The 18,705-nt window shown below is 40.9% G+C and overlaps 1 protein-coding gene across 1 annotated transcript; it reads right to left on the minus strand.

Annotated features, from left to right (window-relative positions):
* Positions 1-717: 717 nt before the first annotated feature.
* Positions 718-17,065, minus strand: PLA2G4B (phospholipase A2, group IVB (cytosolic); the record flags this gene model as incomplete). Its single annotated transcript, XM_010189149.1, has 15 exons — positions 718-962; positions 2,859-3,045; positions 3,601-3,767; positions 6,863-7,048; positions 7,628-7,732; positions 8,919-9,056; positions 10,525-10,642; positions 11,234-11,456; positions 11,720-11,856; positions 12,848-12,983; positions 13,894-13,931; positions 14,971-15,081; positions 15,206-15,333; positions 15,764-15,827; positions 17,023-17,065. Coding segments are annotated over 15 exons (2,026 nt in total), but the record flags the coding sequence as incomplete, so codon positions are not given.
* Positions 17,066-18,705: the final 1,640 nt, after the last annotated feature.

Consider the following 18,705-nt stretch of genomic DNA (forward strand, 5'->3'; position numbering starts at 1 on the left):
ACTGCCACCCCTCATGGCAGTCTGAAGCAGCATCTCTGGGCCAAACTTTCGCTGGGGAATGGAAAAAAGGAATAATTTCTAAATCAGCAAGGGGAATCAGCCAGACAGAATGCAACTGTCCACATTGCAGTTTGGCTGTTGTTCACAAATATATGTGACTCTTTGGCCTGATTTCAAAGCTGACCCCACAAATTCAGTGCAAATTCTAGTTGCTCAGCCTATCTGAAAATCTGGACATTACTGAATGCAAATGGCCAGGACTTAGTTTGTACCAAAGCATTGAAAAGACACCGAGAATGGGCTCAGGACTGAGGGGACAGGCACATATAAAGATCACTACACCACCACCATATTCTATAACACTGGGGAGATCCTGGAAGTTTTCTGCTAACCAGGACCCTAATTTCCTAACAAGTAAGGCCACAGTGTGAGGCTCTCATGTTCTGCAAATATGCAGGAAGAGGATTAAATAAACACTTTTGAAAGCTAAGAATTTGATCGAGGCAAGAGGAGAAATGTACAGCTTTACTCCGTTTCTTGTAAATAATGAACACTGATGTGTTGTAATGTGACTGTGCTGTGTTGTAATGTGACTGTGCTGTGTTGTAATGTGACTGTGCCATGCTGTAATGTGACTGTGCTGTGTTGTAATGTGACTGTGCCATGCTGTAATGTGACTGTCGTAGCCTTCAGTGGGGAACAGTGCAAAAACGCGGCCTACAGGTATCCAGCTCTAGAGTGGCTGGGGAGATTCCCAGTCCTGCCGCTTCTCCTCCGTTCTACAGCGCTCCGGATTGCCTGGAGGAGCAGGTCTTTGTTGTTGAGGATGTTGTATTTGCTCAGGTTCACGAGTTTGTCAAAATTTTCAGAGGAGTAGATTAGCCTAATGAGGTAATAGGGTGAGCAGTTGTTCTCCAGATTTACTTTACCTTCTTCCATGTCTGAGACACAGCGCTTCACCCCTGCAGAGAAAGACAAAAGCCACCGCAGTGAGCTGAAGCTGGAGCACAAAAAATGCATGGTGTTGGAGAGGACTGATCTAATTGGCAGAACCCACTGTTAAAAACAGCCTCCAGGAAAGACTGCAGCCCCCCAACAGCTTGAAAGAGCCATTCCTTCCAGCCCCTCCTCATTCTCCCTCCTGCTAAAGCTCAGACCTGGAAATCACTCAGCAGGGCTTCCTCCCTCATCCTGCCCCTGCAGACAGTCATTCCTAGGCAGCATGCCCCTGGGTACACAACATTTCCCAAACCCTGTAAGTCTGGCTCTTGGACAAGCCACACACCTGGAGCACCTTTCAAAATCCATGATCAGACCTCAGTTAGTGGTGAGGAGACTGTATCTGCCAGCCAGAGCCAGGGGATAACCTAGGACCTACAAGGAGGCGTTGTGATACCGACCAGGCAGGACTGCAGAGTGCAGAGGGAACACAGTACCCCGTATCAGCCTCTCATCCCTCAGCTCCTTCAATTCAGCCTCAGATGAACCCAACCTCTTGGAGCTGCCATCCTCCAAGGTAGGTCAACCTTTTTGATTAAAAGGACACCCTAATAACCTCCACCAGGGACTTCTGCAGTCTTATATTTATACTTCTACAAAATGTTGAGAGTTAATTTTTTTCTCTATTTTTTTACCTATCTCTTTGCAGTCTGAACCAAATGAGATGGCTGTCAGCAGGGCTACAAACAGACTGCTGAGATATTCCTTATGATGTCTACAAGAACCACATGAAAATGACACATGAATTTTTCTTGAGACACAGCAGGTTTTAGTCTAACCTACTGGTTTCTTGGCAGTGTGATCTCAGGGTGCTGCGTGCAGCCTATCACTAGAAGTGGCTGTATTAAAAATGTCCAAGTTTTGCTTCATTGAGCCTCCCAGTACTCAGAGAGCTGTATTATCTGTGCTATTCACATCCAGATACAGCTGCATCTGCCTCAGGCAGAGTCTATAGTTGCATTGTAAATGGGGACTTCGCAAGCTGATTCTCTTCTCTAGAATTTAAATAGTTAAAAGCAAGAAAAATAAGTACCCACATTCCACAAGGTGTCTCTCAGCCATCTAGAAATGAAAAGCTCCACTGTTAAACTTGAAATTCACAAAAGCAGGTTGCCAAGATCCCTCCTCCCCCAACCACCCACATCAGTTGCTGACTGTCAGCTTGACTGATGAATCACCAGCTGCTCAGAGACGTGCAGGTGAGCGTCACAGCTCATGAATTTGGGCCTGGAGCACTGAGAAGCTGGAGCAGCTGCTTTGCTCTGCATAAACTCATCCATCTTTCATTCAGAGAAACACTGAAACATTCACCTGCTTTACCTGCCAGCCACTGCTCAATGGCCTTATCTCACTGCGCATTGCTATTTAGACCATCTCCAGGCTCCACCTAACAAGCCTAGTTCCCTCTGCTGGGTATGTCCTCTGTTCATCCATAGAGTTTCTAAACACGATTTTATTGGTGTATCTCTTACTGCACACATTCTCTGAGCATTGGTGAACATCATAGCAGAAAAGGAGCTCTACTTAACCCATTTTGCTGCTGTTCATAACCTTCCCCTAATGTTCCCTCAGAGATATCCATTTTGCTGTGTACCACAACATAATTTTGGGTTAAGTTTTGGGTAAGGTTAACACTCTCTCTGCTGTGTTGAGCAGTAGCAGACTGGATGAGAGACACAGTGTCACTCTCTATATGGGGAACATAATCCCAGTTTTGGTAGGAGACAGGATAGAGACACTCACACAAAGGCTGTGCCCTCGCTTAAAATATTGCCACAAAGGACAAATAAGACCCATCCTGTGGAAAGACAAATGGCCCAAACTCAACTAGAAAGTATGGTTGTGTTATCCAAACTTACCAGGCTCCTTGAATTCCTTAAAGGTGTCATTCACAAGGGGGAAATGAATTACTATGGGTGCTTTGGGGTCCTCTGCATCTGAAAACACGTAACATTCCTTTGGGTTCTTCTCATCTTCTTTACTTATCTCCACTTTGGGGAACGGGATTTTTTGTATCTTGCAATATTTATATGTCATCTCTAGGTGCTGTGGACACAGAATGTCATTGCCTTAAAGCTAACTCTAAGACAAGAATCAGGTTTACTGAGGTATCCTAGAAATACTAAGGCAACTTAATTGAGTCCCTAGAATCACTCTGAAACGAATCCATAGTCCAAAGTAGCCACAGCACAACCCTACTTTCTGCCATCACTCACCACAAGTCAGAAGATGCTTCTTATCCCCCTATAATGTTTTTTATAGCTAGAGGGAATGATCAAAAGCTACACTTAGAATTTGTCATGAGGACAGACTAGGAGAGATCAAGGTCATGTCTCCAGCAACCAATTGTTACTGCAATTCCCTGAGGATCATAGGAAGTGTATGCTGCAATCCACTACAGAGAAAAGATTTAACAGTTAAAACTTAACAGCTTCTATAGTTCTGGTCTCAAAGGAAGTTTCTTTCCTCCTCTAATATATGGTGACTGGTTTGCTCTTGAGTATATGATCAAGACTTAGATAACCACTTACTTACAAGTTTTAATAACACAAGAAGAGTTTTACCAGGGCTGTAAGGAGCAGAGCATGTTAATCTTCTCACCTTGAATACATTCCCCAAACCATAATCAAGTGAGATAATGACATCTACATTCCTCTCTGGCTTGAAAAGTGCTGCACCACTGGTGTTGATGAAATAGCCAACATCTATCAGGCAAAGATACTTCTGCAGCGGTGTCAGATTGCTAGGGAGGGAGTCCAGCACAGTGTCTGAAAAACATTTTGAATATAGTTAGTGGTGCATTGGTAAGAAAGGAGGAGTCAGTAACTCTGTCTGTGCTACATGTTAAGGGCAGCCCCTTGGTTGCCCTCAAAACCAGGCTCACCTCCCTCTACAATGCAAGCCCACAGATGCACGCTCTCCAAACTGCACGTCTGAGCACACCGGGCCTGCTACCACACTTCCCCAGGCACGCTCAGAGGCAGGCTGTGAAAGCAGCCAGGCAGGGGACAGCTGAGACACAGACTCCACTGGCCTCACAGCTGCTCTGGGGATTGACTTTTCACAGAATACAGACTTCAGCTGATTTTTTTTCCCCCCTAAGAACTGTGAAAAATGCAAACAACAAAACCAATTTCACAGTGTAGCAACAAATCTAACAAATGCAGTACATCACTGCACTTCTGCATTGTTCTTTCTTTGATCTCGCATTTTCAGGGTTAGACTTCTTGGGTGAAAAATCTGACTTCAACCTGCTTTCAGTGATCTCTCATATAAATTTTCTTAGCAGTTCTGCAAAAAAAATACCATCGTGCAGGCAACATCCCCTACCAACAGCTTAAAATATTGCTTGAATTAATTAAATCTCACATTAACTCCAGAAGCAGTGAAAACTGGATTATACCAACTGGCAAGTTGAGATCAAAAGCTAGTTTCTGATGTCTAGACTCTTATTACTCTGCTAGCAACCCCACCAGCCTCCCCTGTAGACAGCAAGTTCACTGTTGTTCCCTTGGTACTATTTCTAGTCCCGTGGACTAAGAAAACTTTCACCATGGTTTCAAATATCAAAATAGCGTTTTAAGAGAGTGCCTCAAGTTCCCACAATGAGGTAGCAAAGCTCAGAGCAGACACCCTCGAGCCTTGACTCGTTTGTGCCTAGCATTTTAAGAAAACGTTGATCATAGAAATACTGCAGGTAAGTTCCAGCACTTAACTTCTTCAATCTCTCTGTCTCCTTGGCCTCATTCTGTAACATTGATTTAAACTGTGCAGAATAACTCCAGCTTGTTCCATAGCCTGGAACATTTGACAGCATCTTGAAGTAATAACTCATCTTTTTTCCATTCCCTCACTGTCAGGTCTTTACAAAATTATTTGCTTGTTTTAGCATTCAAGGCTGCTGGGAATTCACAGATTCAGCTGTGACAAGAGACATTTGCTTGCAGTCTTTGCTCACAGAAGAAACCGAGCGTACTTTTTAGTTTTATTTGGCCTGGTGAATATTTTTAGTTGAAATTCTGTTATCCCCATTTTCTTAGAATGGAGATGGAACTGTGCAGCATTTATCCATGGCTGGCTATATGAATTAGAAGTAGGCATTGCCTTGGGAGGGCCTCTTCTTCCATCCCCCACCCAAAAAGGGACTTTACAGAAGTCCTGCCTCAGAAATTCCCTCGAAAGCATGAACCCTACTGTAAATGTATTACACTCATTCCAGGCTGTGAGTTCCCAAATTTCTCACGGTGAAAACTGGGCATTCCACATGACATTTAAAGTCTTGTTTTAATGTGTCAGATAACCTGAGCTGCAGGGAAGCCTCTAAAACACAGCTATATTCTGCAGTCTTCACCTACCAGGAAACTATCATTTCTGCTCACAGAACTGGCATCTCCTCTTGTTCCTGTTCTAGAGATGGATCCTGACTTGGTTTTAGCTTGGTCTCATGTAGGCAGACAAAAGAGGGTACAAAATCTGCTAATCTTTCCCACTCCAGACTTCCAGTTTCCCTTTTCCCACTCCAGACTTCATGCTTTCCACTTATTTTACTTTATTTGTTAAATATGTACCCTGAGGTAATCCTTACAGTCCCTATGCTCTCTTCCTCCAAATCTTCCTTTAAATCTGCTTCTACCCACTTTCCTTTACAAAATTGCTACTAATTATTTTTTTAACATTTACTGACTGACAATTTTATCCTTCATCCGCCTTCTTAAGCTACTTGCTTGCTCCTTCTCTCACCCACCCTTCTTATGGTACTTGTTTTCCCCTTCTCTCACTTGTTTTCTTAGAGCAGACTCTTTTACAACATGGACCTTTTGCTTACTGAACATTTTGAGAGCACTTTGCACACTGTGGGCTTTGCCTTAATCCACCAAAAAAAGCTCCACCATCTCCTGCCGTTGTCAGCAAACTTCATGTAGCAATGGCAGCCAGAGACAAAAAGTGTTGTAACTTGCATGTAACAGGAGAAAAAACACAAGTTGCCAAAGAGAACTTGAGCCTCTTTAAAAGACTTGAGCTCTGCCTCCTCTGAGCCAAAGAGAAGGACTCAGAGGAGGCAGAGCACATGTGTTTTCTTGCTAAAGTCAGATTAACCTTAATAACATGGGGTCTTCCCATACTGCTACCTGTTCATGAAATAAATTAAGATGTTGGGATTTCAGGAAGGTTTGTGATGCACAAAACCTCAGCTCCATCACCTTGCTATCATCTCACAGGCTGTTCCACAGATCTTAAGGTAAAACTACTACGACTGTTTACTTTGCCTGCTTGCAGGGCGCAGGCCATAGAAAATTGCTGTTCAATTTATACATCAAGTTTACACATTCTGTTTGTTTAATATATACAGTCTAAACCTATGTGGCTTTAACTTTCTGTTGTTGGATCTTGGTATTTCTGTTTCTGAAGGGTTGAAGAGAGATCTCTGGATGGATAAATCATCAGGCATAAATACCACACATGTGGGCAACCACATGTTTGCAGCCAGTCCTTTCCTTCATCTGATCCACATAATAACCTGCTATTTTATGCTTCCGGTGTTACCTTTGTTGTTTGACCTCAGAGGACCCTACCCTTTCTGAATCTTTTGACTACTGTAACGATGCTGAGTGACAAATTTCCTGCACAAGAGCATGATTTGACCCAAATTACATACATCTTCAGGAGGTGAAAGAGTGGCCTGTAGTCTAGTTCATTTAAACCTGTTACCCTAAAGAAACAGACACCATGAGCATAGTTCCATCTCAGCAGACTTCCAAACCCTGAGAAAATATTTCTAAATGTGACATTTCCAAAGTCTAAAAAAGAAAAAAATATCTGAGATGTTACCTGCACACTGCAGCTAACTCTTTGTTGCAGTTACCTTTCCATTCAATAAATTTTTTCTGATGGATATAATCCTTATGAAATTCTAAGCCTCTCAGGAAGTTATGAGACTTTCCCAGCAGTGGACGCTTGGTCATAATGTCCTGAAACATTTCATACAACTTCCCTGACAAACAAGACGGAGGCTCGATGACAGTGACATCATCATCAGGTAAATGTTTTTCTGAAATAGAGAAAGAACTGGGTGAAAAAACATCAGCAATCTGTCCTGCCGGGCACCTTTACTGGTTGGCTGTCCTTGCTGTCATCCTGTGGGTCCCTCCCCTCCCCGTTTCTCGCAGTCAGCTTGAAAGCATATGCACATAACCAATCCCATTTTTACAGAGAGATATTTGGTTTCATTTAAAGCAAGCACAGCTTTTGCTTTTTACTCTTTCAGATGACACACTGGAATTCTACTTTTGCCTACAAGTAAAAGCCACCATTCTCATTTGCAGTCATGGGAGGAGTCATTTAACAGACCATGAGCAAATTTTAAATGAAAAACATTTATAACTAGCATCAAGTGTGCCTCTGGGTTAAAAATAAATAAAATAAGATCTAAAAATCACATAGTGGTCATTCTGATACAGGTGAAAATCATGCTGGAAGATCCACATAGAGGCAACACAATATGCAGCAATCTAGGGAGAACATGTGAGAGATTATTCACAAACAGCAGCAGTAGTGTAGCTTTCTTAATCCTCTCCTGAATAGGAACCACTGTCTGGTCAAAAACAAATACAGTTATTGAAACTCTTACCTAAATCTACCATATCTTTGGCCCATCGTTCCCAGAATTCATTTGGATTTGAAGACCAGTACAAGCCATCCAGCAAATTCCTAGTAAAGATGTTTGTCCAAAGACCTGCAAATTAAACCACACAGGAAAAATACTGCACCACCACATGTTAACCACGAACTATTACAAGTATCCATGCTACCTATTATTGGCCCACTCGAACTAACCCTGTCATGACACAGCTTAAGCAGTAGGTTTTACAGAGTTCAAACACAATGGTGTTAGCACTCCAGTGCTCTTTCTTACGAGATAACTACACACAGACCATTCACTGTATAGTGCAGAATAACAAAACAAGAGTTATCAGTCACCCAAACTATGTTTTGCAGTGTTTACTCGTGAAAGAAAGCAGGCTTTGGAAGTAGTCATGGTGAAGTCACATAAGCATAAGCCCCTTCTTTAAACTTATTCCGTATTTAAATTGATCTAAATCTTATTTGTTCCTTTCAGGCATGTTTAGTTTCTGTGGAGTTCAACTGTTCCAGGATCAAAATAGGATTGGCTCCATATGTGAGCCTGCATTTGGAAAAGAAGAACTATCCTTTGTCATAAATGCCACATAAGGTCCTCGCATGAGGTCCAAATTCAATCTCTAGCAAACTTCACAGTGAGAGAAATACAATTTTTACATCCACCAGACCCTTGGTTTTGGTATCAAAAGAATAAATTCTGACAAGGATTTAAAATCTGCCTGGCCCAAATGGATTCCTCTGACTAGTTACTTTTCCTCTTTGTTTTGTGTTTAGAGGAAGAAATATTTGTTGGAGCTTAAAAGGGCTTTCTTCATCCTTACGGGCAGGCAAGATCAGTGACACCATTCCCAACCCACAAAGCTCAGATGGTTCTCACCTTTGTGGATTGTTCAAGATGAGTTATATTTTATTTTCAGCTCCTTTCGATTATACCCCAGCAATGCCTTGCCTAGAAATATATTTGATGAAGTCAAGGAGTTGATGACTGTTCAGGGGAGAAAGGCTTATTATTTCCTCAACTTGCCTTCTGTACCTTCTTGTTTGGTTCAGAAAATGGGAATGGGAACCATGCTGCAACTCTCCCAAAATTGCTCAGGTTAAAATGGAGGACATGAGGAAAGAAGCTTTATAGGGAGCAGAAGTGTACAAAAAGGGTAAAAAGCCCCTTGAACCAAGATCTAGTGCAGACCTGCTGGGAAGAAGTGTTGTACACAGACCAGTGGCTACCCAGGCATACTTTCTACCATGTTTGGGTTAAATACATTGTACTGTTACGTTACCTTCGAGATAGCAGATTCGAGATTCTGGCAGCTTCTTCACCCGCCTTCCCATAAAGAACTCACTGTCAAAATATTCTGAACCAATGGAGGCTCCATATTTTGGTATGGTCACCTCGTAAGGAGAGAAGTCTGCCCACTCTACAAAAGAATTGACACACAGCATGTTTACTGTAATAAAAGAAAGAAAACAAAACCTTCCCCTGTGGATAAAGCCATGCACAATCTTGCTTGAATCAGCACCTCTGCACTATCAGTAGCTTTGTATTGCAAACTACACTGTCTAGTACCATATAAACTGAGAGATGATTTGCAGAGAAAAGGAACTAGCTTTTTCACCTCAGAAAGAGTCTAACGTTAGCTTCAAAAGCTTAGACTTCTATTTCTGTATAAAGATTCTGGGATCCCACTTGCCTCTCCAAATCGAGAGCATCAAATGTACAACATACAAGTGTGATCCAACCTGCAAGGAATGACTGGCATGAAACCTCTACTAACCCAAACCTATCAGTCTACATGATATAACAAAGCAGCTTGAAGACACATCAGCTCCAACCTAGAAAGTATCACAGTGTAGGCATGCCCATGCAGTTTCCTGACTCAAGCTGCCACTGAATCACAGAATATTAGGAGTTGGACAGGACCTCTGAAGATCATCTAGTCCAACCCCCCTGCTAGAGCAGGATCACCTAGAGAAGATCACAAAGGAACATCTCCAGGTGGGTTCTGAAAGTCTCAAGAAAATGAGACTCCACAACCTCTCTGGGCAGTCTGTTCCAGTGCTCTGTCACCCTCACGGTGAAGAAGTTTTTCCTTATGTTTCAGTTGAACTGTGTTCCAGTTTGTGTCCATTGTCCCTTGTCCTGTCACTGGGCTCATCCAAGAGAAGTCTGGTCCCATTCTCCTGATGCATGCCCTTTATATATTTATAAGCATTAATGAGAACCCCCCTCAGTCTCCTCTTCTCCAGAGAACTTCCTTGTTTGTCAGTACAAGGTCCAGCAGGGCTCTTCTCCTTGCTGGCTTCTCCACCAACTGTCCTGTACATGTATTGCAGTAAAACAGTAGCTATAAACCTAACCAAATGTAAGTACAAACTGCTTTTTTCTTTCCAGTTTCTGCTCATTTTAATACCTTCTGTTAAATGTACCGTGTCTATTTAAAGGTTGTCATATCACACCCATTATAGAAATAATGTTCCACTCCATTTTCATACCCTCATCAGCATAATATTTAGGGAAGCGACAATTACATTTCACAGCACTTCTGCAAACTAAGGAACCTTCAAACTCATTTTATAGGTGCAGAACTGAGGCAGAAACAGATCACACGATTTGCCCACACTCACAATGTCTGTGGCAAAGCTAGAACTTCAGCCCAGATCTTCAGAAATGCCCTGTTTGTGCCTGAGGATGTTAACCAGCAGATCTGCTCTTTCTACTCAACACCCAGCAGTTCACAAAAAAGACAAAAATTTTATTAAAAGATGAATACTGAGTCAGGACAAGCAGCACATATATTCTCCTTTTATTCTCCACACACGTGCACCCTCACTCCAAATTCTCTTTAGTCCCTACTCAGAGTCAGAAGAAACCCTAGGAACACTTACCTCTAAATTTGAAAGTACTGAACTTTTCGTCTTTCACATTGAGGACTGCATAGAAAGGCAAAGGGTTTTGTCCATGCTCCAATGCCTTGCGCTGGTCTGTGAGTTTGTACTCTCTTGGCTAATCAAAGAGATTAAAAAATCACAGGAAGACCATAAAGCAAAACCACTGACACAGTCTATCTGAGTCCAGATAGATAACAGATATTTTACAGCCCAGAGGAATCCAAGAGTCACATATTCATAAGAGACCTCTTTCTTCGTGTTCCTGCACTTTCCTTCCTGGTTGAATTTTTGATACCTAGCAACCTCTTCATTAATATCTAAGTGCTTTGATTGACTTAATCCCACAGATCTTTACTAAGGCTGAGATTAACGTTCCCATGAGGACAGATTACTCTAGCTTTTAAGTGTCCAACTAGAAACAGACTTTAAAAGACTTGACTTTTCAGGGGGGATTGTTCAGTTCTTTCTGAAAGTTTGCCTACTGAAGTTGCTAGCTGTTGGGCGCCCTCGTACAAAGACACCTTCAAACCATTAGCTACCCTGGAAAATCATAGCTACAAGATCCTCTGTTATTGTTTACAAATCACACTGGGATGCCTCATTCACTTTGGATATGTTCCACATGCTATGTAATGCCCTCAAAGAGCAAAGCTCTAAAGAAAATGAGTGGATGTTTCCCAGATGTGTGGCAGGACCATGTATGTACCTGTTCATGTAAGAACATTTCCTGAACAAGAGACCACAGAGCTGTAAAACATGACAGATGTCCTGCTTTTGCCCTTTCGGCGAGCTCCTTGTGATAATACTTCAGATGCTCTGTAGACATGAGGTTGAGTTTGCATTTTGTCACTTGTTCTTTTACTTCCTTAAGTGGCCCCTCCAGAGACCTCTGTGACCAGTCGGCATGCTCATACAGGTCTGCTAGGGTCCTAGAGAACAGAAACGTGAGAATATTATCCATTTATTTGGATGACTTGGGTAAATTACTACATTTACTCAACCACTTTCATCAAAGAAGAGAATCACCAAGCCTAAACTGAAGTTATGATCGAGAACCACCATTAATAGCTTTACCAGGGAATTAATTGTTCACTTATTAACAATGTAACTTTGGAAGAGCTGCATCTCTCTTGCTGTGTGGAAATTTAGTGTCACAGTCATTCCCAATACAAATATAATTTTTGATACGTACCATGTAGAGCCAGAAGCTCCAGTGATATAGGTAACACAGTCCAACAGATTTAGCTGCTGAAGAACTAAGAGGTGGCCATACATAGCTGACATTGCTCTGAGGCCTCCGCCTGTTGCCATAACAGCTATTACTGGGACCTGTTCAAAACATAAGTATTATCTTCAAAAAGTTACTCACTTGCTTACTTGGAAAAGTCTAATTACAGCTTTTATAAATTCCTCAGTAGACTTCACTGGAGGACAATGAAATTAAATCAACATTCAGCCAGTCTTTATCAGTACCTTCTTCAAATTAACCTCCAGATACTCAGTGGGTTCCCTTAAGCCCAAATTTGGATGAGTTTGAATATGCAGTGATTTTGGCCTTCCTTTCTCCCCTTGTTCTTTATAATTTGAATTGTAGTGATTAATAACAGATAATTATATGATTTTATTATAAGTAACAACTATTGCAATAAATATAATTAAGAATGGATCCAAGCAAGTCTTGAGCAGAGTTCAGAAAAAATACATTAAGCAAACAAAATTATTCTTTGGACAGCATCCATTCAACAAATATAATTCAAGCAAGAAAATAAATGTTCATTTAAGAATTCACCCTGGATCTTGGAAACAAAACATACTTTAGCTGGAGCTTGTTATAAAATGTTCTTTCTTCACCCTAAAGAATTTTGACTTTTTGTGAAAAGTGTTCTGAAAATGAAAAAAAAAAAGTAAGCCTAAAGAAGGGACATTACAATGATTCCATAAATATCCATGTGAGGTGAATTTCAAATACTCCTATTTTCCTACTTGGTTCAGATTGTCTGGCTAGGCTGTGTCTAACACAATGTACCAGTGCTTCATATCTTGCTGACCCACTGCGTCACACTGATGACAACTCTGGCTTTGAAGAGTGGTATATTATGTCTTGGGAACTTGACCCATTGAAAAGAATGGAGGCATGAACAGCTGAGCTGAAATCTTAGATGAGTATGGAGTGTGCTACACCGAGAACTTCTGTTCTGCTGCCATTCAAATCAATGGGTTTGTCATCAACGTGCAAAAAACTACTAGAAATTTTGTAGGGAGTTGTGCCAATCCTAATTCAATAGACCCCCACCCCATGCTTGGATTCCAACTCACAGACCTCGTGTTCATGTAGGTCTCTTTGCAGATGAAGAACCCTTTTCAGGGCACTGGCAACCACTCTCTTCCTTTTGTGCAGGAATTCTTGCTCTTCTCGGCAAAGATCATACCCTAAGCGCACATCTAGCTTCTCTGTGCTGAAACATAAATACATCCAGAGACACAGGACTGGTGTTTAAAATGTATATGGATTTATTGTCAGCAAGTGCAGTCTACTAAATACCATTAAAAATCATGATTCACTGTTCAGATTTAGAGAAAAAAATGCAGCTTCCAGTTTCAGAGAAATCAACTGCTTTGCTTCTACGTGGTCTCTTTAGTTTCTGACGTTTCAGTGTAAGTTTTCCTGCCAGCTAAGGATGGCAAATATGAAAAAAGAAAGGCTTCTTTATGTCTTTCAGTAGCTTTGTAAGCTGAATGTTTTCTGTTTCTGCTTCATGTAATTTCTGATCAAAGGCTGACTTGAACCTAGCAAGGTCTTTCACAGAGATTCGTACCACAGATTTATACAGAAACAGTATAATGAAAAAGATATTCAAATAATTTTGGTTTATTTGTTGTCTGTGTCATTATTTTACAGCGTAATTGCATCTTCCCTAGCCTGTGGTTCTTTCTATTGATATCGCCAGAGTCACAAATCTATTTTACTAAGAACATCTGTGTGGTTTGAGTAATATATGGACTCTGGATGTTTTGCTTATTTCAAATTCCCTTTTTCCTCTGTCTTCTTCCAACTTCTGTGTCCCTTTTGAAGAAGCCTCCAATCTCAGCCCTTGGTTCTTTGACACAAAGGACACTCAGTGACTAAGTTCCTCACTGTTTGAAATTCTCATAATTTGTATTTTTTTTGCATCTTGGCATGACTCTTTTGCCCCAAGGACATTTCACTTTGATCTGCTGTGGTGACTCTTTAATGGTGACTTAACAATGGCTATATTTTTTCCCCTAGTCTTGTGCATGCCTTGTATCTTAATAAAGGATACTTTGTTCTAGAATTCACAGTTCAAAGTGCAATAAAACCTTTAGAGAAAATAACAATCCTCTTACCAATCATTTAGTTGGAGGTACAACTGCAGTGGCACATTCTGTAAACAAAGAAATGAGAGCAGGACCATGAATGGCTGGGAAAAAGAAGTTTTAAATTCCAGATTTTCGGTGCCTCCTGGAATGCCCCACCACTACTACCCAGCATACAGGTTTTGGAAAACGGTAGCAGGAAAGAGAAGGAGAGCTACTAAACATATTCTACAGAGAAGCAAAAGAGGCAGGAGGACTTGAAATGGCTAGATGAACAGGCTGTGAAACAGGATTTCTTCCTCACTGTGAATATACCTTCATGAACCTTCATGAACTATCCTAACCCAGCAGCAGAATCACATTGCCGCCCTCCTATTCTTGAGGATGAAGAACAGCAGCCAGATAAAGGCAGTGACAGAAGAGGATATACAAGTCACCACATAATTCCAAAAAGCTACTGGAAGAGAGTCCTGACAGAGGAGTGGGGAATCGCTAGTGGCAAAACAGACACGTGTTTTCCCTTCTCTTTACAGAAAAAGCTGCTGAGAAATTAATCTCATCCTATTTTTGCCTTTTGTTTGCTGCAAGGTCTGAGAAAGGATATCTGGCTGTTGTTAATAGATTCATCTGGCCACACAGCAGCACTACTATTGCTTTTCAAGCAACTTAGAGTCGTATCTCTCCACCAGTTACCATCATGACTGCACACCTAGAAGAATGTGACAGAAATATTCTCTGAGGGTTAGACTCAACTTCTCTAACTTTGGCCATCTAAAATGTAGGTGTATAGACTGAGCTAGCCACCTGGGCTTGACGAAGAGCAGTGGGGTATCCCAAAGCCTTGCTAGGGGTATTGAATATTCTCCTTTAACTGTGTAAGGACAGCAGAGGTTGGTCTAAAATGCATCTAAGACTGGCCAGGATTAATTCCCAATTAGTGATTTTAGTGACAGAAAATTTGTATTTCTCTGAGAAAACTGAACTTTTTCACAGAAAATGTATTTCTGCAGAATTCTCACTCAGACTTACTAATTGATTTTTTTTTTAAATATTGAGGGTTACTCTACTCTTCTCTCCAAAAGATCATACAAATGGTGAAGCACTTACGTGTCTTACAGGCAGGGTTACTTTCACCTTATGTCCAACAGGGAGATATTTCAGTGGTACTGTTAAGGTGTCACTTAAATTGCTATTGTCATCTTCCTTATCAGAAACTTTCTACAGAGAACAAAAGACATGATTTTTTTATTCACAGCATAGAAACAACACAGTTCTTTACTGTTTTGGTGACACTGGAAATAAGCAAGCAGCATCAACAATGGTGCTGTTCAGTGTCCATTACCTGCAGCCTGACTTTTAAAACAGGGTCCCAAGCCTTCACACAATGGAAGTAGAAAATGTCTGTGTCCTCTGTAGTTTTCTGTGTTCCTTCATGAGATCCAGGCACCGTAAGCACAAGATTTTTACCCTCTAGTGAAAACAGATTTGTTTAGAGAATAATACTGCTGTTCAGGGAAAAGAGCTAACAAGCTGGCAAACTTGCTGCTGGAGTCATTCTCGGTGGTAACTGCTCTGTAAGCTGCCACACTGGCAAGTCTCCTACAGCACAAGAACTGGCACTCCTGCCTTTGTCCCATGGCTTGGAGTGCTCCCAGAGTCAGCACTCTCATACTTCCACCAGCAAAGTTTACTGTGTCCAAACTTGCTAGCTTTGAGGAACAGACAAAGACAGCAGCATTACAACAGGAGGCAGTTCAGGGACTTTTCACTGCATTACGTTTTGTTATCTTTAGAACATTCTTCGTCATCTCTACCTCCTAAAGTGCCTCCATCTGGGTCTGAATGACTATGATAGGGTTGATTTAGTCATGTCCTCGCTTCACAGAGAAATTGGCATTACCTCTCAAATATTTCCTGCTTTCATTAATGTCCACGAGCACTTCCAAGCAGCAAACTTCACGGGACTGTAAAAGACAGTGGAAAAGTGTGAAGATAGTAAATGTCACACCCGCAGCAAATAATGAAACATCATGCAGACAAGCACCAGCCAGCTAAACTGGCCTCAGTGCTGGAAGCAATCCAGTTGCACAAGAGTAAATTCAGAGCTCATTCATCCCATTATCCCATTAGCCCAGTTACATTGCTTCAGAACTAGCTTGTCCCTACTGTCGTGCATTGGCAGAGGTTGTTATACCCATTCAGGTTATCCCAAAATCAGGAGCCTCTGTACAATACACTGTTGCCCAAACACAGCTACAGATATATCTGATAATTATTTAAGAAGGGTGGGAGTAAACACTTGATGATGAGGCAGAGATTAGTCAAAAAAGCATCTTCTTGCTGGTCCTGATGCAGGGAGATCATGGATCTATTCTACCCTACTCTCCACCTTAGTCATCCCAGTTCACCTTTAATAACTCATGCCAGGACAGTTTTCCAAGCCATTTCAAGAACAATGCATGCCAATCATTACAGCTATTATGCCTCACAGAGAAAATGAGGGGGAATGTGAGTTATTCTGCCTCAGAGGTATTAAAGGCTGGCATCTGGAAATCACGCACAGGCTTGGAGTGGTTGGCATGAAGCACTTTGTACTCCTTAGCTTCTAGGCCAGCTCAGAGATATAGGTAATGTACCACACGCTTACTAATACCAAAAGAGGACTCTGATTCAATGACTAAAGTAACTCTTTATTAAAAAACCAATTTCCCAAAGAGCTGTTAGCTTAGATAACCTTCCAGACATAAGCACATTGACCATTCACTATTGCCTTCTACAGACTTGTCCCTTTCATAGCCTTTGTTTTTCCTGTCAAGTGCCATACTATATTACATGAAACACAAGCAGTTTTCACTTTGAACACCAACAAATATGGGGCTCTGCAACATTACCAAACCACAGCTGGGTAAAAGATTGACATCTGTAGTATCTGAGGACTTCAAGAAACATAGCTTCTATATTTGCACACGGAGAGGGCAATAGTTAAGCCATAACAAATGGGAATTGTCCCAGGTCATTCACTCTATAATGCACACCATGCTCTTATCTATCATGGCAGCTTCTGTCCTCTCTATAAATTGCCACATGGCTGGGGGGGAAGAGGAGAGAATCAAAATGAAGGAAAAGTCACTCCAAGCTAAATTCATATTTGAAACTTACCACGAGGACATCATTGGTAATGAGGTGCTCTGGAGGGCCAGGACTGAAAAGACAAAATCATTAAAGTAAAAAAAAGGAGCAAACAAAACCTGTGTGAGTCTCTGGTATTTTTTTAAATAGTAGTTTTATGACCTTTCCTGCTTAAAATTGAGTATAGTTATGCTAATATCACAATTGGTCTTCTAAAAGGCATAATACATGAACATCTGCTAAGCACGTGAACCAAAGTGCAGCAGCCAAGCAAGAAGAAAGGCAGAAAATACTTAAAATGCTTAAATCTCAAATGCTTAATCTTAAATCTTGTATCTTAAAACTAAGATACAGCAGAACAAAGACATATTGGTCTATGTGGAATCACATCCAGCTGCTAACAACTATATGACTTGAGGCAAGCAAAGACTACTATTGATGTATTCTGCAAGTACTTCTCAGGAAAGACATTTCTGACTGTTCCATATTCTAATTTACAGCTGATCACAAATGAACTGCAAATAAAAGTTAGCCCCATGTGCTCTATGTATGATTGGAAAATACAGAGTTAAGTAGTAGAAAGTCTTTGTCCCAGACATTTTAGCTTGTAAGACCTAGGTCTGCCACTGAATGGATGTTGTTATTTAATACTATGAGCAACCTACAGAGTTTACTAACAGCATCTCTCATTAAGGCAAATACTCTCAACATCACTATGCTACACACATTCATAAGTGCTTTCATATACCTGAAAGGAGCATTGAAGTTATGCAGTAGGTAATCTTTGACTTTTTGCAAAGTCCAGGGTATTTTACCAAGCACCACTTCCAGCCTTAAAACTTCTATTTCAGCTGTAGAATGTATCTCAATGTAAATAACTAGGTTTGACTTCCAAGGACAGAGAATCCTCCACATGCCTTCTAACTTGAATGGTGAAAGACATTCCTCTTATTTCTAGTCTGAATCTACTCAGTCCAGTTTCCAAGCACTGCACCTCATTCCTTCTATGTATCTTTTTAGATATCTGCCTATGACTGCTTCCAGGAGACTGCTTGCAGGAGATGCTGATACCACCTCTTAAGGTGGTATAACTTATAAATAAGTGGTATAACTCATCAATAAGTGGTATAACTCATAACTTAAGGTGGTATAACTCATAACTAACTTAAACAGATTTTCTGTTACAAATAGAAGAAACTCTTTTTTGAGTTTCACTGTGGGAGAAATTAACCAAGAACACCAGTGACTTTCTTATGCAGCTTTTTCATGTTTAATAATAATAAGCCTTATTTACAGTGCCATCTTCTAATCATGCAGTTAGTCAGTTTTGACAGGACTATATATATATTTTTTTTGCAATGCTAAGCTAAAATATGCCAGAATGTGTAGTTTAGGGTTTTTCAACCAAAGTTATGATAGCATTTAAAAGAGAAAATTTATCTTATGAGTTTTGTTCCCCTCCAGACAATGTTGACCACCACATTGAGCGGGGTGGTCTTAATTTTATTATTTTTTTGATTGTATGTTTTTGCAGTGTAAGCTATCATAATACTGCCCACACAACTCTATGTATACATCATGATAATAATACAAGTTCTCTGTCTTTTAGGACCACCACAATGTTCTAGGCATTGTTCAGTTAACAACCTGAAGAGCACCTCTGTTAAGTTTTACATACATTTTGTTACAAGTTATCACATCAAGCCAATGTTA

Source organism: Mesitornis unicolor, unplaced genomic scaffold (assembly GCF_000695765.1).
Source record: "Mesitornis unicolor isolate BGI_N332 unplaced genomic scaffold, ASM69576v1 scaffold5267, whole genome shotgun sequence".
Lineage (NCBI taxonomy): Eukaryota > Metazoa > Chordata > Aves > Mesitornithiformes > Mesitornithidae > Mesitornis > Mesitornis unicolor.